Raw genomic sequence first — 24,287 nt, forward strand, 5'->3', positions numbered from 1 at the left:
TGTATTCAATGAAAGGAGAATACTGTTAAAGAATACAATGTAGATACAGCTAGCCTACCTGACTATAGCCACTTGTTTGAGTGGAACTAAATTAATATGGTACTATAAGAAGATATTCTTATATTCCCCTGTAGCTCAGTTGGTAGAGCATGGCGCTTGCAACGCCAGGGTTGAGGGTTCGTTTCCCACGGGGGGCCAGTATGAAAATGTATGCACTCACTAACTGTAAGTTGCTCTGGATAAGAGCGTCTGCTAAATGACTAAAATGTAAGATAGCGATTCCTTCATGATAGTGACAAACTGCCAGTTGCAGGAGTGTTTTATCTGTTTTGGACCAATCACATTCCATAAGGAGAGCCTCAAATGTCTGTAACAGTCCTCAAAATCAGAACAGAACTACTGTCATGTCCTGTGATTTTAATGAGCCTGTTCCTTAATAAATAAATAAAAACCGGTAAATATGTTGATGAGCTAGCTACCTCTCTGTATGATTATGAAGATGACTTTAAATTGCTCTGTGTTGATGTGAAGCTATAATTACGATGGAGTCCTCAGACGTCCCATTCTCTGGTCTGTTTCATGAATACATCATAATTTGAGCATCCCCTCTTCAATACTCCACAGGTAGGTTTGTCTGGAACTCTTGCATGGTCTATAGTACATAGCTAGAGAAACTCGACAGACTATAACAGTCTCATAAAGAGACTTGCATGGTTGCCCTTTACTCCACAGGATAGATTGACTTTTCCCTCCTCCACTGCCTTAGTCATAGACCTGCATAATCTCTTACCCGGGTACTACATCATTACACATTCCAATAGAAATTGAATCAAATGTAATTGAATTTCCTGAAGTCTCTCGCTAAAGGCCCATTCTGATGAGAACCACTAACCTGGCATTTTGAGGTGTCTAAAATATCAGTATTGTATTCAAAGATATCTACTGGAGGGGTATCTTGAACCTGAGGGCATAATAAGAAAATAAACACTAGTTGTGTTGTAGAAGATGTTTTAATGCTGTATTCAAATCAATCAATTGCTCAACAAACTCAATAGGAGCTTGTTTTGAGAAATGAAGTTGCTGAAAAAACAACAAATTGAGTTCATGGCTACTGGATGCTGCTCCCTGGAATGTCCCAGTGTGTATTGTTCGTCCCTAGTACAGCTCATCCCAGTGTGTCAGTCTCGCTGGCCGGCCCACAGCAAGTAGAGGTAATTTAAGGAGTCTTTCTAGTCGAGACTGAGGAGGCGAGGAACGTGACATGAGTGCGAGCTGATGGCGAACACAGCTGCTGTTGTGTGACGGGCTGCAGCTCTGACAAGGGCTATTAATAGCTCCAGACTTGATCTTCTAGAGGGGTATATAGAAGTCTGCAGGCTGCAGCCATAAACTCAATACACACAAGGTGACTGGGACAGCATCTGAGGCGAAGTAAAGCAATCAAAGGATGCTAAAGTAGTGACCCGCGGAACTGTAAACGAGAGGGTCACTCCTGAGAAGCAGAGGTCAATAAAAAAATTATGCCTTGAACGTTGATAAAAATTGTTTTTATAAAAATCTATTCAAAGTTGATTATCTGTGATTCAGCTCACAATCATGAATCTTTCATTCAAAAAAACAAAAAAACAAATCACTCAGCAAATGAGTTTGTGGCTTCAGCCACCAAAGGTATCTCATGGTGTGTGTGTGGGAGTGTGTTAATGTCTATCTGAGTTTGTGAGTGTGTGTGGATGTGTGTTTGCAGCCTTGTATCAATACAATGGCTCTGAAATTCAGCCAGGCCTCAATACCCGAGTCTGTGGGTCTGGGTGAGGCTGTCTGCTTATCTTCTGTGCTCTGATAGAACGGATCCTGGAGTAACACAGGCAGCAGCTGTGAGACGCTCAGATGTGTCTGATATTAAGGTCTGAATGCTTCTATTCTCCTCGCTCTCCAGCTGCCTCTGTTTATGTGTGTGTTCCTCTGTGTGTGTTGCTCCCTGGTTCACCATTTAAAAAGAGCATTTGGAATGGAGCCGAGTGCTGCTCTGAGGCAAAATTGAAATGGAAATCTGACCTCCCACCAAATAGATTTCCCTTACATATAAAATCACAGGGAATTGAAAACATTCAGCTTTCGGAGAGGGAATAGAGAATTGTGGCGGAAAATTGCTATTTTCTTTTGGAATAAAGATAAATATGATTACCATAGCATTGAAGAAAGAGTTTTGCATTTTGGGTTAAAATAATTTTGTCACACAATGGAGTGCAGTGCACACAGAATAAGTAAAAAAATTGAACCAAAACTGAGCATTATAGTTGAAAACCTTTCTATTTGTTGAAGTGAACGCTCCACTGATTGCAGATCATCTTTCAATTCAGCTTTGACCAAAAATAATATAGTACAGTACCTGTACATTACCATCCGAAGAGAGTATTTTTCCCTTGAGTACTGCAATTGGCTATGGAAGCGAAATGTAAGGGGTTAGACCCAGGACTCATGCTCTGGATCCTCTGCTGTCTCCTGTTTAGGCATTTGCCACTGCCTTAGCGTCACTGTGGCCTCATAGCCATGCTGCCTTTCTGTGGAACCCTGTCTGTCTGCGGTGTGTGTGTGTGATGCTTGTCTAGGTGTGTGTGTCCCCCTTCTCGACCCTCCAAGGTCCCCCGCAGGTTGACCCCCTCTGTAGGAGATTGGGGTGGGGATCCGCGAGGGCTTCTTGCCTGGTCTGTAGTCGTGCCTGGGCCAGACTCTGGGCCGGAGCTTCAGCTTGTAGATGGAGGGCACCCTCTCTGGTTTCTTCAAGGTGCTCTTCTGCCTGAAAGACCCGTTCCTTGGTTTCAACAGGCTATCAGGGCCTGTTGCGGTAGTGGCTCTGGGGTCCACTACAGGTGAATTGGCTTCGGTAACCCTGCGCCTGATGCTAATGCTAACTCCATTCCCAGAGTCAGGAGAGGTTGTAGAATCAGCGGGCTGCTCTTTGGACTCGACACTGGTGCCCAGAGAGGACCAGGAGCTGGTCACACAGGCTTTGGCCACTTTGAGGTTTAAGCTTGAGTCCACCACCTCTGTGCTGCTGCAAGTCTCTCTACTGGCTCTAGGGCTGCCTGAGAGTGTGTTCACCCAGCTCTCCACACACACCTTTTCCAGCAGCCTATTCATTTTGGAGAACTCAGTGATGACTGCATCAAAGCTGGACTCACCTGGATGTGTGGCATCAGAGGCTGAGGTATGTGGAGATGGTTCAGACCCAGCTAGAATTGTACTGAATCCACCATGATCACTCTCAGGGACATTCTGAGATTGTTGGTATCGACCGTTTTGCTTGTGTTTTCTGTCATCTGGGAGGCTGTGGCTGTCATCTAAGTCGACACTGAGCTGCTGGAGGTTGGACAGGATCTCGTGCTCCAGACTCTTGTACAGACTGGCCTCCTGGGCTGGGCTGATGGGGGGAGGGATGGACAGGTAAGCATGGTCTATCGCTCCGTCTCCTGCCCCAAAGACTTTGCCACATAGTTCTGGATGCTCAGGCTCTTCAAGGCTCACCTCAGTGCTTTTGTGAGAAGCCTCGTCATTGACAGGAAAGCCAAATGCATTCCGTCTCGTCAGGCCCTGCATTCTCTTGTGGTTGGAGACGCTGTTTAAAAAGCTGTGTGAAGGGTTGGTTGTGCTGTCATAAGGGGTGGGTGTCTTATCTGGATCTCTCCTCAAGTTTCCCCCAATGGGTATGAAGGGCCTTACTTGGCGTTCCCCAGAGGATTCTTCCCAGAATGTTTTGGCTGGACAGAAGGTGCAAATTAAATCGGGACTCTTTTGAAGAGTATCACTGTTTTCAGGCTGCTGGACAGTGATGGTGGGTTGTCTGGGGCAGACAGGGGTATATCTGGCGGGGCTGCAGCCTCTGACGGGTGTAGCGGCCCTTGCCATGTCGGGTCCTCCATGCCTCTGGGGTGCAGTACCGGTTGGGGGTTCTGTGCTGTTGCCGCCCAATGTGGAGCTCTGCCTGAGCTTAGAAGCAAACTGAGACTTGGTCCAGGTTTGAGTAAGCCTGTTTTCTGGTCTGGGCTGGGGCAGGGAGGATTGCTGCCCAGGGGACCTATGGAAGACCAGTGGGGTTCTAGGCCTCTGAGCCTGGGGCTTAGCCTTGGGCTGGGGTTGAGGTGTGGAGGAGCGTTGGATGGACCGAGGCAGGCTGCTGGTGAGGCGGGGGGCTTGGGATGAGCGTATGGCCTCTCTGCCTGTCCTCGTGGAAGAGTTGAGTGCTGAGTCATCCTTACTCCCAGACTGGTGGTGCTGGAGAGTGGGTGTGTAGGCACTCTGTCTCAGTCTGAAATAGCACAACAACAAAATCACACACTGTCAAGTTTTGATATGCCTCTGCTTATCCGACCTCTCCAAGGTGACCTAAATAACTACCATTATTCATTTGTTATTGCAAGTTTGCTCATGAATAAGTATATAGAATGAAAGTTGTTTCCAGGCTTCTCTACAATGTAGCCTACCAAATCCACTTCTACATGTGTTTGGGTAATCAAACTAAAAACAAAAGCTGCACAAACAAACAATAAAAGCTGCTTAAATTAATATTATTTAAATTGTTTTACCTTTATTTAACCAGGCAAGTAAATTAAGAACAAATTCTTATTTACAAAGACGGCCTGGCAAGAGGCAAAAGGCCTCCTGTGGGGTCGCGGATTAAACATTTAAAAAAAACATGTAAGACAAAACAGACAAAAGACACTGGCAACAGCACAAATTACAACAGCAAACAAACAGTGGATGTTTTTGTGTGCGTGCGTGTAGGCATGTGTGGTGTGTGTGTGAAGTAAGATGCATACATCTAGCCTAGAGTTTTTCTGCTTTCACCAACTGTCTCAATCTTGTGTTGTTAAATGCAAAAACTGTCATGTAAAAAAGGCTGTCAGAACGCACTATGCTACATCTACATATAAGGCGCTCATAGTGACTCCCTGGTAGACAGCAACTCATAGTGACTCCCTGGTAGACAGCAACTCATAGTGACTCCCTGGTAGACAGCAACTCATAGTGACTCCCTGGTAGACAGCAACTCATAGTGACTCCCTAGTAGACAGCAACACTGAAAATTTTATTAGGATTTTATCGAGACAACCAATATCTTTATTTTATCTTATCATAGACTTTAAAGGTAGAGTCAGCGATATGATGTAGATGCAGAAAGAAAACAGGATAGCGGGTCAATTTACGCAACAACTAAGAGCGCTGAAGCGCAAGGCTCAACTTCTCCGCTGTTTTGGTCCCGTGGCTCCCACGCTGTAAGAGTGTGTAGCGAACATGTGCACATGCGCAGATACGATGTGTGACTGTGTGAGAGCGAAGTCTTGCATCTCGCTCATCTCAATATCTGCGGTGCTGCTTATGGCAACGTCATTTAGCTGTCTACCTTTAAGTGGGCCTATATAATGCTATTGTGCTGTATTTTCTTTGTGATTTGATGAATGCTTGAAGTTGAACAGCACAAAAACTCAATGTATGCTATGGCCAAAAATGCTATGCATTTTAATTTAAAACAACCACAGTAAGGTACATAATTGTTACACAGAAATTATTTGATAATGAGATAATAATGGCTGCATTGGACCTTTAATGTTTAAATTGCTCAGTTTTATGCTATGACCAAAAATGCATAGGCGTAGTTGCTTGCCATGCTATTGTGCAATAGATGAATTCCATGGACAGAAAATGTTCTGCCATTTTAGAATATTTCCTAGCCTGGAGCTTAAGTACGTGGATGCCTGGAAACGAATTACAGAATTTGAGAAATCAAAGCAAAGCAGAGCTGCTACATGAAAATCCAAGTCTACAGAGCCTGCAGGACATGGTTTCAACCAGGGATGATAGACAAAGATGACCACAAATACTTTTTCATGGACAGTCAATGTGGTCCTCTCATATCCTCAAACTAACCTGGAGAGAAGGCCTGTACATCTATGTCAGTAGTTTTACATTCTCAGTGAATTCTGCAGCATAATGCTGAGACTGAAATATCGTGAATAGACTATACTGAACATTTTAATCTAGAGTATATCATACCATTAATATAACCATTTGAAAAACAAAAAAAATCATAATTATGCCCTTTAGTTAATCTGCCCATCATTTCCAATAACAGGCTGCCCACAGAGACCTGGTGGTGTAGTGTATGCTAAAATATGCATCCCTACAATCATTATCCACATAATTATAACTCCAGTGACTGTTTGTGCTCAAGTAAGCCAGCCACAATGTTAATAATACATTGTGGCGGCATTACAAAGTTGATTCATTTTAATTATCTAACATGTAGTGGGGGACGTTAACAGTGAAATGATCCAACACAGAGTAGGTACATTGAAAATGTGAATTGCAATAAAATCGGAAAAATGTAAAACTATGTGCAGCATAGAGGTATTGAGTCATTATCACAATATAACACAGTCATGCACGTGCACACACGTTTTAGACAATTCCTGTGCAGATCATGTAATTTCACTCTTTGGAAAAAGCAAAAGAGTAATTTCCATATCGGTTACAAAACACATTTTGCTTGATGCTCATAAACACATCTGTACTGTACTATGTTCACCAACAGTAAAGTGTCAACGGACTCCATTAAAAGTTTACAAATTATTCATGAACATAACAATATGCTACCAGAACAAATTAAACTTAAAATGTACAGACTGACAAACTAAACAATTAATTTAAGCCAACATCCTTTTTCTTGAACAAAAGTAGGTTTATGTGGGCAGCCCTTGGATCTGTACTGCAGTGTTTGCTTTGTTAATGCCTTATACACCTACGGGGCTCTCAGACAAGGCCATAAGGTTCTAATGGTAGGAGGGTTCTGCTCTCAGTCCTCTGTAACATAGAATGGCACTTAACACTTAACTCAGACACTTGTAATGGGTTTATCAACTACAGCAAGGTGCCCTATCTACACTGAGTATACAAAACATTAGGTACACCTGCTCTTTCTATGACGTAGACCGACCAGGTGAATCCAGGTGAAAGCTATGATCCCTTATTGATGTCACTTGTTAAATCCACTTCAAATCAGTGTAGATGAAGGGGAGGAGACAGGCTAAAGAATGATGTTTAAGCCTTGAGACAATTGAGACATGGATTGTGTATGTGTGCCATTCAGAGGGTGAATGGGCAAGACAAAATATTTAAGTGCCTTTCAACAGGGTATGGTAGTAGGTGCCAGGCGCACCGGTTTGAGTGTGTCAAGAACTGCAACGCTGCTGGGTTTTTCACGCTCAACAGTTTCCCGTATGTATCAAGAATGGTCCACCATCCAAAGGACATCCAGCCAACTTGAGACAACTGTGGGAAGCATTGGAGTCAACATGGGCCAGCATCCCTGTGGAATGCTTTAGACACCTTGTAGAGTCAATACCCCGACGAATTGAGGCTGTTCTGAGGGCAAAAAGGGGTGCAACTCAATATTAGGAAGGTGTTTGCTGCTGATGCCAGACAACAAGCGAGGGTTTTTCAACATATTATGTATCCTTTTTGCATCTGTCAATGAACAGGTCATCTTATAATGTAGTTAAATGGCAGTGATCAGCACTAATACCAAGGTCCAGAGGAACCAAGCTGTGTTATTAATGATCCTGTTAGGTTCAGACTGTGTTTAAGGTCAGTGTGGCATTCACTGATTATGTACCCTGGTACTGAAAACCACCCATGAATGTGAACTTACAATCAATTTCAACACCCTCAATGTCCATCATTGTCTTTAATAGCATTTTCATCAATATTACTAATATTTTCATCAATGCCATCACCATTACTCTCTTACCTGTTGGAAAAAATAGTCTTAATCTCCCTGGAGAACGGGGGGCCTGGGTCAGGAGAGAGGGACGATCTGTTGGGGGAGCGAGAGGCTCTGAGCCTTGGGTCTGGTGATCGGGAAACCCTGGTCCTGGCTGGCCTCAGGCCCCTGGGGGAGGAGGTGGAGGGGGTCCAGAGGACGGGCTGGAGGGGGGCCTGGGCGTGGCGACTCATGAGCAGCGTGGTAGGCATGGTTGGACCCTGGCCGTCTGGGCGCCCCGGCAACCTGCCTTTGATCTCATGGACCGGCGTGCCCGGGCGCTGGGCCAGCTTATGGGCTGAAGACGGATGGAAGAGAGAGGGATGGAAAACGAGAGAAGAGAAGAAAACAAGGTCATCATGTCACCAGTGTTACAGGGAAGCTGTTAATATCCCAGTAAATGACCGAGGTGAAAATAAAATGGAAGATACAGGATTCAGCAGCACTCATTTGAATGGTAATCGTTACATAAAGCACTTACGGTGATCTTTTTAGGAATTAAGCACCATTTTTTCCCACTGCATATTTAACATCTATGATAGATCTTATGAATACCAATTAGGTTTATGTTTGCAATGTCAGTGCCTGTCACAATTCATATTTCTGCATTGGAGTCAACTTTTTCCAATCTTTTTCCAACTTTCATCAGCTGAAAGTATAGAGGTTATGCTAATGGTTGCTCCTAATAGAAATGTGTCTATTTATATGACAAAATGACAACCACAGTCCACCGTCCTTCCACTCTGGCGCTCTTGGGGCTTTATTGTACTAGCCAGGTGAGCCAGGAGAGTGAGATGTTACACATAGCCTCGGGAAGATGTTTGGGAGTGGGGATGCTGTGATTTGTTAGCGAACCGATATAGCCGTTGGCTAATACAGGACTAGTGAAGGCCCAGCGAACTACTTTTGTCAGAGAAAAAAAAAAAGTTCAGCACCCTCAGCACCTCTACTTCCCACGGCTATGATGTTACATGCCTTTGGTTAGAAGCCGTCCTTGGAGAGGAGGCCAGCAATGCTTCACAATTACATACGCTACATGACCAAAAGTATGTGGACATATGCTTGTCGAACATCTCATTCCAAAATCATGGGCATTAATATAGAGTTGGTCCCCCCTTTACTGCTATAACAGCCTCCACTCTTCTGGGAAGGCTTTCCACTAGATGTTGGAACAATCCTGCAGGGACTTGCTTCCATTCAGCCACAAGAGCATTAGTGAGGTCGGGCACTGATGTTGGGCGATTAGGCCTGGCTCGCAGTCGGCATTCCAATTCATCCTAAAGGTGTTCAATGGGGTTGAGGTCAGGGCTCTGTGCAGGCCAGTCAAGTTCTTCCACACAGACCTCGACAAACGTTTTCTGTATGTCACTGAGCTCTTCAGTAAGGCAATTCTACTGCAAATGCTTGTCTATGGAAATTGCATGGCTGTGTGCTCAATTTTATACACCTGTCAGCACGGGTGTGGCTGAAATTGCCGAATCAACTAATTTGAAGGGGTGTCCACATACTTTTGTATATATACTGTAAGTGTGACTCAGTAGCGCAAATGGGACCGCAGTCATCTATCCATGCTTCCTTTCCTTGGCCCCTTTAATGTATGTGCTTTGTCAATGCACAATAATACACAATGAGCAGCTCATTCGTCCAATCATGACAAGCGCAATGGTTAAGGTGTGGACTGCCACCTAGTGTGCAGCATGCCCTACTTTGTATTGCAATATTGAGAATAGCATTGAGTAATATTCCAGGTATTCCACTTCTCCATCCTACTGTAATTATATAACACATACATGTACTCTCTTTGATTCCTTATAATCTAAATTGCCCCTGTGGGGTTTAATAAAGTTGAGTTGCATTGTTGTATAGTAATGTGGTTAGAGAGTTGTGGGAGAGGAATATTGACTCATATTCTTATATCAGTCAATTTCCCTGGTGGCTGCTCCTGCATTATGTAAGTGATGGTGATGCAAGCAGGTTCAGTCTAGGAGGGGGGCTAGTGTGTGAGTGTGGGGGGGGGGGGGGTCAGAGAGAACTCACTGATAGAGGTGCAGCGACAGGGGTCATGCTTGTCCAGATAGTGCTCCAGGGTGTCCCAACCTCCACCCACTCGCACCATCACGTGATTACGCAGGATCTGAAAACACATGGACACACACGCATGCACGCCCAAACCATACCTATGAAAAAAAGCACAACTGCAACATTGTATAATTGGTGGGTTAAGATCGTAAAAGTCAGATATGATTCACTCATAATAATGACTGCATAGCATTAAGAATTTCAAAGTCCTCCAAGAGACCTTCAAAGTTACATATATCACACCCCACAGATATCGCACCCCACTTTCTGCCACAGTAAAAAAGCACAAAACAGATCTCTCAATTTTCCACAGAAAGTTCTTTTTTTTTTGCCAGAGAGTGCTGCAGTATACAGGTATATCTGTGATAGATTGTCAGAGTTGAGAAGTGACAGGCACAGAATGAGCTCAGCTGGAAAGAGTGAGCGATTGATGATGAGGAGGAGAGGGAAGAGAGAGTAAAACAGGTGGCGAGGGGAGGCATACCCGAACAAATATGAGGGTGCTGGAGTCCCCCACCCTGTATTTGCCCTCAGACATTTTGACCATGGGAAACTGTGTGGGGCAGCTGCAGCGGCTTATGAGGTACTGGACCTGAGAAACAAACAAACACACACAGGTGAAATCCAAGAGCCGACACTTGAACTTGAACTGTATGTTTTTATACTTTAAATGCTTATGTTGTCTTTATTCTATAGCAAGGGTGACAATTACAGTTAAATTCAAATACAATTCAGTGTCACATCACACACACGGAAACGGACACACACTGCGCTATACAAAGGCAGCCCTACTGTTTCTTCGTCGCCTTACACTATCCAGCTATTGCTTATCTATGCAATATATCAGTGAGTGACTGGATTGAACCCCAGACTTAGATAAATCACTGACTCATCCCGGCAGCTAAGTGCACCCGCCAGGACATTCCCCCTGCTTGTCCTACAACTCACATCTCTGTAGCAACAACAACAAGCCCTCCATCCCTCGACACAGGGTTTTAAGAGAAGATTCAAGTCAATCCTGTAGACTAATTTGACATGGCAATTTCCATGGTCTGTTCATCTTTTCCACTAAAATTGGATGGTCTAATTAATTTCCTCAGATAACTTCATTAAAATGGAAATAACCCCTATATCCCAAACTACCATCATTAGGTTTATCCAACAAAGTCTAATATCATTCAGTGTATAAAACCTCATGAGTACCAGTCCTTTCCCAATAGAGGGAACCAGATCAGTAGTTAAACCAGACTGGCCACATTGAGGGCAGGAGATCTGATCACTGGTTACATCGGGTGATTTCATCATTAGTTACAGTAGACTTGATCATTGGCGATTTTAGCATGCCAATCTTGGTGGGGCAAAATATATATATATATATGGATGCATGCCAGCAAAGCCACTACACAACACTAAACAATACATTAATTGCACTATAACGGTGACACACGGTGCACACAACCTGTTAGGGCCTACATAAAGCTGTCCCAACACCTTCCCACTGCTACACCTGGCTATCAGCGGAGCCTTGTCTGGCAGCCAAACAGTTCATTCAGCCTCATTTACTGCCTTTAAAAAAAACATAGCTGATATGGCTGACTTGCTTAAACAAATGTGGTTTCTACTGACAATTGAGATGTACAAACTATGGCATAAAGAGACGACAAGCGGATTAGAGGCAATCCGTAATTTCGATTAAGACATTAATAAGCGAGCTAGGACGGACGTAGTCAATATAACTATTTGTTCAGCACTTTTGAAATGTACAGCGACAGAATTCAGAACATGGGCCGTTCTTAGTGTTCTCCCTGTATTTCAAATCAGAACCGTAAAATAAATAAAGGGGGCATATAAGCAGACAATGAAAGCTCTTACAATATTCTATGATGACATTTCTCTGTGCACCACCAAATCAGAACAGTAGGCGAAATTTAGAGGGGAAAATAGACCAAATTATTAGGGTGAGGCACATGGGCTACTAACAGTTTACTACACAACATACACTTAGTATTACTTTCTTAGCTACAGTATACATATCTCCCTGGCATATTACATCATTTATGCAGCAGCATACAAGACATTTTTGGACTCACCTTGTTGTGCTCACTTGAACAGGAAGGTGGCGCGGCAGTCCTTTGTGGGCAAATTTTGTCATCGAACTTTGTCATCTAAGTCTGGCATTCTCTGGATTTCTGGTGCTTTCAAGACAACTGGGAACTCGGGAAAAAAAACAAGGTCGAATCATGATGACGTCAGTAATCTTCAGGTCGTAGCTCTAGAAAGAGGCCAGAGTTCCCAACGTACAATTCTGAGTTGGATGACCGTTCAAAACTGACTTTCCCAGTCTAAGCTCGTTTTTCCCCGAGTTCCCAGTTGTCTTGAACTCACTGAAGTCAGATTTCCCAGTTCCAAGTTAAAAGTTGTTTTGAGCGAGGCAGAAATCATGCTGGATTAACAGCATGTCCAATGTTGAATGTTTATCATTTTAAGCTTGGAAAAGAGACCCTTAAACCCAGAATTGGGAACACACACCCACTCCACTGAATAGCAGGCTAGTGATTGCTTTGCAATGCTTGCAGTTAGCCACTGATTCCTTCCAAACCACTCATTGTTGAATTTGAAATTTCCAACTTGTTGTGTAATGTTTATGTCCGATGAGCACCGATATGTTTTATCTATAATTTCTCTTCAATATTTCTCTTCATATGACAAGGATTAAAAAGTATTTTCCAGTAGATTGTGGATTTGATTCATGATGATGACTGCTAGCTAAGATTTTGAAAGTATGTTGGCGGCATGATCAGTCCAATCAAAGCTACTGTAGATATAACGTGATTTGACGTCATTTTATCTGTGGCCAATGACCTTGAGCCTTCTTGGATAGGCACTTCTAATGTAACTCTATGGCAGCACCCAAGGGGCTTGAATTTTCGAGCTCTACCCTTAGATTTGGCAGTGACGTAGTGCCCCATGAGTGACAGAACACTGAGCCAATCCCAGCGCAACTAGAGAACATTACCAACCCCTACGCTCCATATTTTCCGCTGGCTGCCCCACCACCAGAGAAAGCACTGAGCTAGGCTGAAACACCTGCATTTTGGAGCTGCCTTACTCAAGAAAGCAAAAAAGAGACCATGTTTTTACATTGTTTGCAAACTGATATGTGACACGTATTAATACCTAAATAACAGGCAAAACAACCCTTTCTTTGTATTTATTTTTTGTGTGGGGCTCAAAACAGGTGGGGCAGAGCCTGAATGACGGGTCGCCACTGGACTTGATCATTGTAGAGTTCACTACTAATAGTGGTGGATTGATGTAATAACTGGTCACTTAAAATAGATTTGATCACTGATTACAATGACAGATAACATTAGTTACAGTAGGAGATATGTGAACTAGTTGGAATAGTGGATTTACATTTACATTACATTTTAGTCATTTAGCAGACGCTCTTATCCAGAGCGACTTACAGTTAGTGAGTGCATACATTATAATTTTTTTCATACTGGCCCCCCGTGGGAATCAAACCCACAACCCTGGCGTTGCAAACGCCATGCTCTACCAACTGAGCTACATCCCTGCCGGCCATTCCCTCCCCTCCCCTGGACGACGCTGGGCCAATTGTGCGCCGCCCCATGGGTCTCCCGGTTGCAGCCGGCTACGACAGAGCCTGGATACGAACCAGGATCTCTAGTGGCACAGCTAGCACTGCGATGCAGTGCCTTAGACCACTGCGCCACTCTGGATTTGATCAATGATTATAGTGGAAGATTTGTTAATTGGTTCCAATTTGTGAACTGGTTCCAGTGGTGCAGTCTCACCATCTCATCCAGGTTTTGAGTGTTGGAGGTGCGGCGCTGGGGTTTGGCAACTGGCGGGGTCTCCTCCAGGGGTAGCTCCAGCTCCTCTCTGATCTCCTCCTCGATCTCCTGCTCCAGCTGGATCAGCACGGGGGCGGCCATACCAAAACGAGAGGCCCGCCGGGCCACTTCCAGCAGACACAGCACAAAGTTCTTCTCATTCTTCCGCAGCACCAGGTCGTCTGTCTCAAACATGAGCACATCTGGAGAAGGAGCGGGGAGAAGAGGGATTGAGTGAGATGTCGGAGGATCTTGAGATGTTAATGCAATACAAAGGGGCAGGAGTTGCCTCATGTGACCCACATGACCAGGAAAACCCTGGGCTCTGAGTTTCCAACTAGACTATCATGTTTTCTTTGAATGTTCAAGAGGAATGTTCTATCCAGGGATGTGATCATTAGAAAGATTAAAAAATATAAATACGAGGGAAATTTTCATGAGGCCATGTTCCTATGGAGTATGGACTTAGAGCCTCACCTAGTGGTACATTTCCATGTTGCATGCATTCCATCAAACACACTGTGTTGCGCACCTGCCTAGCACACACAGTCCGTTGTAGGCTACTGAATGTGTGCATTCAGAAAAATATATATATATTGTATTTTTTTATACAATGGGCCTAGAAATAATAGAGATGCTTGTCAAGCAGCCATGAATTCAAGAGACTCCATTCATGTCAGTTTGTCACACCTGTTTGCCACTTGACCTGTGGGGCAAGTGGGTACGAATCTACGGCAGATAAAGTATATTAATTTACACCGTGGTGGAAAAAGTACCCAATTATCATACTTGAGTAAAAGTAAAGATACCTTAATAGAAAATGACTCAAGTAAAATGTTAAGTCGCCCAGTACAATCCTACTTGAGTAAAAGTCCAAAAGTATTTGGTTTTAAATCTACTTAAGTATAAAAAGTAAATGTAATTGCTAAAATATACTTAAGTATCAAAAGTATAAGTAAAAGTATAAACCATTTCAAATTCCTTATATCAATCAAACCATATAGCACTATTTTCTTATATATTTTTTTTAAATTTACGGATAGCCAGGGGCACGCTCCAACACTCAAGACATAATTTACCAAATGAAGCAAGTGTTTAGTGAGTCCGCCAGATCAGTGGCAGTAGGGATGACCAGGGATGTTCTCTTGATAAGTGTGTGAATTATACCATTTTCCTGTCCTGCTAAGCATTCAAAATGTAACGAGTACTTTTGGGTGTCAGGGAAAATGTATGGAGTGAAGTAAAAGTTGTCAAAAATATAACTAGTAAAGTACAGATATCCCCAAAAACGACTTAAGGAAAAATACTTGAAAGTACTACTTAAGTACTTTACACCACTGAATTTACAGCTGTGATACTCCTGAATGACACCGAGAACGGCAATGGTTTCACTCAGTTCAACTATAATTACGTTCAAGCCTTCTGTAACATATATGCAATTGAAAAATTGTGGCCAGCAAAAGTAGTTGTCTGTCAAAACATTCATTGCCATTATACAGGCATATTGTCATACCTTTAATATCCATATGCTTTCGACACCAGCTGATGAAATTTGAGATGTTGTCCCGGGCCAGGAAAGTTGCAGGTTGGGCCGAATTTACAAACGTGACACCTGTCGTTGGCAGCTGGACCTGTCGCACCATCCCGTACTTCTGAATGAACTCTCCCGCCACTCGTGTGACATTATTGGCGTGGGAACAGAGGACTGCGCCCGTCTCGAGCGCCTCCACAATGTTGTTCACATCAATATCAATCTCGTACAAATCTCTCAACCATTCTGCCAAATCCTCTTTCATCGCATACAGGTACTCTTCGCTAGACTTGAAGGGCTTGATGCTTTGATTCGTGGCATGATGAATCCCAGTGGACATTGTGAGCAATATCAAATGATGGACACTTCAAGCAGAGAAGTCAGGACATGAGCCAAAACTAACGTGAAAGTATTATCGCAAATGTAATATTTTGCCTCAGCCTGCACCTGGTTCCACTTATTTCATGCGATTTGAACGCGTAGTTAGCTAGTTTAGCTAACGTTACAGTGATTTACAGTGTAAAACGCTCGAATATAAAAAGTTGTTAATTTCAAAAGATGGTAATTAATAAAATGTTCGAAATACAGTCAAAAACAACCTGAAATCTGTCTGCAGTCTACACTTATTTAAGTTAAGTTTCTCTAACTACCCAGGCAGCCAGTTTGTTTTGTAGTGTGCTTCTGTGGTACTCTCCTTGGTTACAAGGTAACGAGCTCATTCCAAACATTCCCATTAACCATTTCACGACCAGTCGTGAAATAGCGCAAGAAGTTCCACATTCCTTCTAAAACGTGTGGTTTAATGTTCTTAAGCGTTTGATTAATTGTTTTGTAGCTGGACCCCACTTGTTACACCTTCCATATAATCTCGGTTAACCCAGAATTAAACCCAGAAGTTTCACATATTACTCCTCATTATTCAAATTAAAATGTATAACTGAATATCATTGTCAGACACTCAAGGTGATACGTTTGGTACATTGGAATTCTTAGTGTACATTTCAACGCCCCCCTCCCCCCTTAACTATTCAAACGTAAAATGTAAATTAGGTTGAGATTTCTTTACACCTTTGAAAAAAGCCACAAGAATAGTTCTGGGTTGATGGGCGAAGACAAAATACTACTTTACACAAACAATTCCATGCATAGTTACATGGAGCCTACTTGGACATTCCAGATTGCAAACAGGAGTCATTTGAATGTCTATGTATGAGCTACAAAAACAAAAGCAGGAATAAGTGCCATTAAAAATATACTATCTCATGATTCTCTTACAAATCCCTCTCAAACGTACATTGATCCAGAGCAAGATGGTAAGGTCAACTGTTTATTGATAGAGTTATTAACATTTCTGATCAGTTATTAACATTTCTGATAAGAGCTATTTCGTCGTCAGGCATGATGAAACTTGGATTTTGGAGAGGCCCTGGTGCCATTTAAGTGACTGGACAATATAAATAACCACAGATTCAAACCTTGCTCACTTCATGTTAGCAACAAAATCTTCGCCCTTCTTGATGGAGCCCTTCAGCTCACCAATGGCATCAGCCACCAGATTCTCCTCAAAGGCTGACAGCTTGCCCAGGCCAAGGTTCTTCTCAATTCCATGTTTCTAAAAGGACACAAAAATATTCCTCCTGGTTACCGCTTCAGATTGTCAACTGTATTCAAGAAAGTAGTGTGTCATTCAAATAGGAACCTGAATTAAGTACAAGTACAGAATTAATACATCAATAAGCAGAAGGTGAAATGTCAGTCTCCAACTTTTAACCTGTTTATATGGTGGTGCAGGACTTACCCCGAGGAGGAGTGGTGTGGAGAAGTATTTGCATTCGGTCTCTTCTGACCTTACGTACGCACACTCTACGACTCCATCCTTTCCGTTCATGGCGTCCAGGACAGAGAAGGTGAACCTAGCCCCAGCGTAGGCCATGGACAGCGTAGCAGAGCCTGAACACACATAGGTTAGCCAGTTAGAGCTCATCAGAGTGGTTCAAACATGAGTTATGTTTAAAGGACAGTTCATTGAGAATCAGTCAGTCCTTAGGGTAACACTGCCTACCCGCTCCAGCCTTGGCCTTCACAACCTCAGTGCCAGCATCCTGGATCCTAGCGGTCAGAGCAGACAGCTGGTCAGCTGGGAACTCCACTTTGGGTGTTGCCTACAGAGCGGCGTGTGCAAGGTGTATAGTTATTCACAGGGAAAGCCTTGTTCATGGAGAACCTTATACTATTCCTTTTCCAACTGAATTTTAAAATGACCATGAATTAGGAATTTCTTAAAGCTACAGACTAACAACAAATACCGAATCACAGCCTCCCAATGTAGGACAACTCTCATTCACTTTGATCCACAACCACACCATAACATGTTACAAACACTAGAGGGCGCCATGAAAAAATTTGTCCCCAAAAAGGGGGGTGGCATATCAGATATCAGCTCAAACCCCAAAATAATTGCAATTGCAAATGTGTCTCCCCAAAAAGGGGGGTGGCATATCAGATATCAGCTCAAACCCCAAAATAATTGCAATTGCAAATGTGTCTGTCATTTTTGTTATTAGATTAACATTTAGTCCTACTGGTGGCATTGCAAGGCAATCGTTCAGGTATTGGATTTTTTATTTCTGTGAAGAGGTCTTCTTACCTGTGAGATGAGAGGAATAATGGTCTTTCCTGCATGACCTCCAATCACTGGTACATTGACACGTGCTGGGTCAAGGCCCTGCAATATGAAACACCAAACAGTCAGCCATCTTGCCTTGCGACTCATTATGCAATAGTCAATGAGTGGATACTAGCTAGCTAGCATTAGCTGCTGAAAAAAAAAAAAAATACTTTCAAAATGTTATGCAGTTGGATCATGGTGACAACAACCAAATATTTAGGTGGAGACATTCCCTACAACATAAGCCTATTACAATACAAACGTTGTATAGAATGCACCCAAGCACATTTTGAGCCTTGCTCTGACCAAACTACAAAGTAGGCAATTTTGAATAGATTTCAATGGTGAGACACCAACATTTCCCCACTCTAGTAGGTGTGAATGTTTTTGCTTTGTCACGCAGTGTATATCTACTCTTCCACAATCATCTGTAAGATACAAACATAACAAGCTTTGTTCCGTTCAGGGTGATACGCCTGTGAACTTTGAGATCACTCCTGTGTGTCAAAGGTATAGAGGGTGAGTATAGGTCCTCAACCCTCTGTAGCTCAAAGATGGCTTACTTTCAGCTCTGCGACAAATGCGTTGGCTCTGACGATATCCAATGTTGTGACTCCAAACACTCTGTTGGGGTTGTAGACACCATACTTTTTCATGACCTCTGATGTGATGGGAATAGTAGAGTTGACCTATGGATTGGAAATAAAACTGTCAGCTATTTCAAACCACATGTTACTATTACTGGCATTTACCTTCTGATGTACACTACACAGCCATTACACAATCAATGGAATATTTAAGCATTCACCGTTGAACAAGATCAAACAAGATCTTGTATCATTAAAGGTTGTGGTGACTGAAGCACCAAAACAACCAGTGACCTAAACAGAGCTGGCATGGAAAATAAATTCCCTTTCAAATTAAGCCCTTGACCCCCATTCCTGAAAGTCAGTGCTACCTTCTCTTTGGCAACAAAAAATGGCTTTTCTCCAACACTAAGGCCTCCGACTGTAGACGTCTGAGCTGCTCTAGAGTAATGTGAGTCGCCAGGAGGTTGAGTTAATCCTGGAGAAGTGGTAGTGGTGTACTCACAGGGTTGGCGATGATGCAAATCATGGCCTCAGGGCAGTTGCGGGCAACAGCATCAGCCAGAGTGGCCACGATGGTGGCGTTGGTGTTGAACAGATCATCACGGGTCATGCCTGGAAGAATTGTATTTTAAAATGTCATGTGTGCACTTCCAATTAAAAGAAAGCATGACGTTCCCATTGTCAACTTGGGTGAATTTACCAGGTTTTCTTGGGACACCAGCGGGGATGACAACGACATCGCAGCCTTTCAGCGCAGCGTCCAACTGGTCTGGACCCATGTAACCTAGTGAATTAATCATGATAGTTAAATTATATAAACCAAAGGGACATTTTCACACTCATTTCACTATATAGTATTAAGACTTTAGTAGTGAAGCTGATGTACAGCAGGAAGGTGTCTTACCAGTAACGTGGGCCCTGGTCTCGATGTGGCTGAGGTCAGCTGCCACTCCGGGGGTGTGGGCAATGTCAAAGAGAGACAGTTCGCCCACCAGAGGACTGTTCTTCAGGAGCAGTGAGAGAGGCTGGCCAATACCGCCGGACGCACCCAGCACTGCCACCTTGGCATTGTTCTGAGGGGGAGAGGAGACAATTTCACTGACTGTCTATCTAATAGGGCTGTCCGGACAAAAAAATATATATATTGGTCCACCGAGAGTAATCTGTTGGATCGATTGGTCGAAATTTTAAAAGTGTATTTTTCCATATATAGACACACCCTATGTTTGAATTACATTTAAATTTTAGTCATTTAGCAGACGCTCTTATCCAGAGCGACTTACAGTTAGTGAGTGCATACATTATTTTGTTATTTTTCATACTGGCCCCCCGTGGGAATCGAACCCACAACCCTGGCGTTGCAAACGCCATGCTCTACCAACTGAGCTACATCCCTGCCGGCCATTCCCTCCCCTACCCTGTGAATAAAATCAACTATATGTAGGCAACTGAGCTTGTCTGATGCTTTAAGCGCTGCGATTAAAAATGAAGACTGAAATTACTAAAGAGGGAGCCAGAGATCAATATAGCCTAACCAGAAGAGAAAAAAAACTGTTTCCGACCCTTCTCCTCCCGCTGCTGCTGTCCTTCACAGCCGTTACACTCCTGAAGTTGCCGGTAATAGGCTACACCAGCTGTCGGCAACCTTTTTAATTTGGAGTGCCAAGTTATCGTACCATTTCTACTGATCTGCGTGCCAGTTATGATTTTCATATGCACATTTTCATGGAACAGTTTCATTTAATTTATAATAAAGTCTTCATATCTCAAAATCAATGTCATGTGGTTAATAAAAATGATACAAATCTAAAAGTAACTTATATTGCCATTGCCAATATGCAAAAATAGCCTACATAAAGCCAACAAATAAAAACATTGCAGCATGCTCCTGAGTGGCGCAGTGGTCTAAGGCACTGCATCGCAGTGCTAACTGTGCCACTAGAGATCCTGGTTCGAATTCAGGCTCTGTCGCAGCCGGCCGCGACCGGGAGACTCATGGGCGGCGCACAATTGGCCCAGCGTCGTCTAGGGTAGGGGAGGGAATGGCCGGCAGGGATGTAGCTCAGTTGATAGAGCATGGCGTTTGCAACGCCAGGGTTGTGGGTTTGATTCCCACGAGGGGCCAGAATAAAAAAAGAAAATAGCCTGATAAAAATAAATATCCTATAAAATCACATCGGCTATGCATGACCTGTCTGCAAGGAACTTGAAACATTGTATCAACTATTAAATTGGCCCTGCCCAAAGCTCATGCTAGCAAACTTGCAACAATATATAAAATATTCTGGGCCCTCAGAGTTTCCTGCCAGTGAGCTCCTGACAAACAGACACAGCTTTAGGCTATTTGCGCAAGGGGTAATCAGGTAGGACTGTTTTATGACGTTTCCACCGGATCAGAGCATGACATTTTTTCCCCCATTCATGCTGAGTGGTTATCGAGCTGGAAAGATTTTTCAAATAGGCTACGTTGAGGAACTATTGTCATTCTCAATGGATGTAAAAACAGACTTAATTTACTTGCTGTTTGAGGCGAATAAAAAATTACTTTCAGAAGCTCAACAGTGATGGTGAGTTAAGACAATCAGACATAGTATCAGATCTCCAAATGGGCACATTTCTAAGCCTACATTTGCCCGCAGGCCAGGTAGCCTAGGCCTTCTTCTATGTGTAATCAGGTGCGTGTCCTCCTTACTCAAGATTGACAGGAGCACTCCAAACAAAAGACAATGAATAAATTGACAACTCGTAAATGGAATGAAATAAACTATGAAATAAGCTCTGCAAACGTGTCCACTCCTACAATGACAACGGTAAGACTGTAATAATAATATATATTGAATGCATTAACAGAAATTACCATAACCAAACAAACATTGTAGATTATAAATTATGGTAATTAACAGTAAATGTACTACTGGTGATAATTAAAATATATTTGCCACTGCTCGACTACAAAAATCTTGGTTGACCAACAGCCTATCAACCTAACGGGGTCAGCCCTACTATCCATGTCATTTGCTGACATAAAATCACACAACCAAACATATTTCCTGCGTGTTTGAAGAATTCCAGCACAAACTATTGTAGAATACAGATGTGCATCTATTACATGCAATAAGCTTGAATGAGACAGACTCAATGGTGATTTTGTAGGGTGGGTCTGTTAGATCATCAAGGTTTATAGTTCAAGTTTCATGTAGGACTCAGTTAATCTTTGCACAATCAATCCTTGTAATTTGCTGATATCAAATAGGTGACAGAAACCTTTCACCTGAAAATGACAACTGTAGACCATAAACCATTCACATAAAGGGCAAACGTCAGGACACAATATTTTTGGATTCAACCTCTTGACTATTCATGGTTGGCCACATGGAGATTTAGACCCTCTTCCTAAGAAGCCAGGATTTCGGAGTGGGTGATTCAAGGCTCATTAAGCTGTAGAAAGAATGTAAGCCACCATTACACTCAAATTCACAGATAATCTTTCAACAGCTCTGATTATATTGATAAGGTAAAAGTTATTTATTGATCAATGTTGTGGAATTATACTACTGTATCCTTGGCAATGCCAACCTTCAGGAAAATATTTTACATTGAGTGTGTGTCAAGGATAAAATTAACACATGATTGATGAAACACCTTGGGACAGTTTTGATCAAACAAGTGTAAATTATGGCAGTTTATGTAGCAAAGATTTGTGATGTTATTGTATTGTACACTATCAGTAGTTTTAGTACATCATCATGTGTCTTAAATATGGATTAATTTGCAGAAACCTGAATTGGAAGACACTGGGCCAACTAATCCTCCTAATAATTCATTAACTTGAATGGGCCATCAGAGGTTGTTCACTAACACGTCACGAAGGACAAGTTCGAGATAACTGGACAAAACACTGGTCTGTCAATCAAAGCACCTTTACCATAGTATTATTACGTCACTCATAATTGCTTAGCGCATGCCTTGCCCTTGCCAATCCTAAAAGTAAAACAAGCGTGACAAGTTGACCTTATACAGTGATGTGGAAGCAGCTATCAACCGTTTACACATCCTTGCTAGCCAGCTATTGCTAGATAACTAAATTAAACTAACGTTATAAGTATAGCTAAAGTTGATAACATTGACTCGTTTCAAACAATATAGACCATTCTGCTGTAGACCATTCTGCTGTGGCTCAACTCATGCAAAGTATGTGTGTGACATTGCAAGTTATAACTAGCTACTGTAGCTAGTTAGCTGGCTAACTAATCTGACAAGCTAGCTGGCTGCCATGCTAGGTAGCTAGCTAGCTAGTAACGTTAGCTAGTTAACTTACGCTACTAGCTATCTCTTAGGTGACAAAACATATATTATTTACCTGTGAGGAGGTGGATAAGCTCCTGGTAGCAATGCAAATTGTGGGTCTTGCAATGCGGGAAAACATGTTGGATAGAGAGGGGTTGGCTATTCTTTACACCAAAAATACAATTTGCTGATCCTCTTCACAGTGACTCCAACGTCCTCTACCTCTGTGGCCGGTCGAAACAGAACGTTTGCAAAAGCTACCTATCTTAACTATCGGGGACAGCCTACTTCCTGTACCGTATGCAGTTTGATTGGTTAAGATATGAAAATGTCCGGTTATGATTGGGCTAATGGAATATCAATCATGCTTTATGACGTCGTGCCCAAAGTGGTCCTCATTGGCTTTCACTTTCGTGATGCATCGATTGGAGATTTTTAGTGTGAAGATGATCAGCTACTGGTTGCAACCAGAGAGGATGGAATGGAAACCTACTATAAAATCTTTGTTGCAATTTATGTACAATGTTTGGCATCATTAATCCCATAGGGCTACAGACCCTTGAGCATGTGTTTCATCAGGACTGATACGTCTTGAATGAGACCTGATATACAGTACCTTATTAACTTATTTATCAAGTGTTCATCATTACGTTGTCAGATCCATCATATCGATTTAGTATATTGGGAATCAAGCATCATCCAACTTTTTTTGAATGTCATCTTGAAAGAAACTCAACATGACAAAACTTTCTGAGGGTTGTCTGAGGACTTCTAGGATGCATTCTATTTTTAATGAAGGAATGCAGCACTTCCATGATGTGGATAAAATACATTTGTCAAATAATAGACTTTTGACCATGGACTGTATATACATTTTGACCCATGGGTCAAAATATGGCAATTAACACCAAAACAAAAACCGAACCTTTTTATCAAACTGCAATGGAATATTATGAACAAGTATTTATGTTATGTAGCAGGAGCGAGAGCGAGATAAATAACTTTATCAGGGTCCTGATCCTATGATCCTGCAGTGCAGAGGTGAGTACTATACTCCATGCGCCACAAAAGCCAGGGCCTTGGACGGAGGCAGGTAGAACACTCACATACGCAATGTTACATTATTCAATAGAGAGACGGCCGGTAAACCTGAAGGAAGTGAGTTAGCAGCGGGAGGGTTGCTGGCATGAATATCCCATGTGCAAACTGCCGTTGTTCCCCTGAGCAAGGCACTTAACCCCCAAATCTGTTCCAGGTGCTCTGCGGCTGACCCTGCGACTGCACCCAGCATGTCGTGTCTGTGTACCAGTATGTCAGGTTGGTACTGTGACTGTGCAACAAAAACAAAAAAAATCAGTGCAAATGGATAAATGAAGTTTTATTTTATTCAATTAAGACAGGAAATGGCAAGGTCAGGGTGTGTACCTTCCACCAGCCACATTCATGTAAAAATGTA

General features: G+C 42.7%; 2 protein-coding genes across 2 annotated transcripts; both read right to left on the bottom strand.

Annotated features, from left to right (window-relative positions):
- Positions 1 to 1,026: 1,026 nt before the first annotated feature.
- On the bottom strand, positions 1,027 to 15,626 carry gas2l2 (growth arrest specific 2 like 2; the record flags this gene model as incomplete). The annotated part of the gene is made up of 6 exons (XM_084178884.1): positions 1,027 to 4,306; positions 7,805 to 8,114; positions 9,854 to 9,950; positions 10,380 to 10,487; positions 13,717 to 13,958; positions 15,269 to 15,626. The coding sequence occupies 6 exons, from the start codon at positions 15,624 to 15,626 to the stop codon at positions 2,464 to 2,466; spliced, it is 2,958 nt and encodes a 985-aa protein (XP_084035010.1). The 3' UTR covers positions 1,027 to 2,463.
- A 974-nt stretch (positions 15,627 to 16,600) lies between these two features.
- Positions 16,601 to 23,103, bottom strand: mdh2 (malate dehydrogenase 2, NAD (mitochondrial)). The gene is made up of 9 exons (XM_084178142.1): positions 22,905 to 23,103; positions 19,449 to 19,617; positions 19,245 to 19,328; positions 19,047 to 19,156; positions 18,518 to 18,643; positions 17,934 to 18,011; positions 17,349 to 17,448; positions 17,085 to 17,236; positions 16,601 to 16,898 (listed from the first exon to the last, which is right to left on the bottom strand). The coding sequence occupies exons 1-9, from the start codon at positions 22,968 to 22,970 to the stop codon at positions 16,767 to 16,769; spliced, it is 1,017 nt and encodes a 338-aa protein (XP_084034268.1). The 5' UTR covers positions 22,971 to 23,103; the 3' UTR covers positions 16,601 to 16,766.
- Positions 23,104 to 24,287: the final 1,184 nt, after the last annotated feature.

Source organism: Coregonus lavaretus, assembly GCF_964263955.1.
Source record: "Coregonus lavaretus genome assembly, chromosome: 15".
NCBI classification, from domain to species: Eukaryota; Metazoa; Chordata; class Actinopteri; order Salmoniformes; family Salmonidae; genus Coregonus; species Coregonus lavaretus.

Bases quoted from the DNA above. Each gene is read 5' to 3' on its own strand.
- mdh2 (XM_084178142.1), bottom strand. From the start codon at position 22,970: ATGTTTTCCCGCATTGCAAGACCCACAATTTGCATTGCTACCAGGAGC. The intron at 19,329-19,448 runs GTAAGACACCTT...TTAATTCACTAG, and splicing joins GACCAGGGCCCACGTTACTG to GTTACATGGGTCCAGACCAG. The intron at 16,899-17,084 runs GTAAGTCCTGCA...GTGTCCTTTTAG, and splicing joins CCACACCACTCCTCCTCGGG to AAACATGGAATTGAGAAGAA.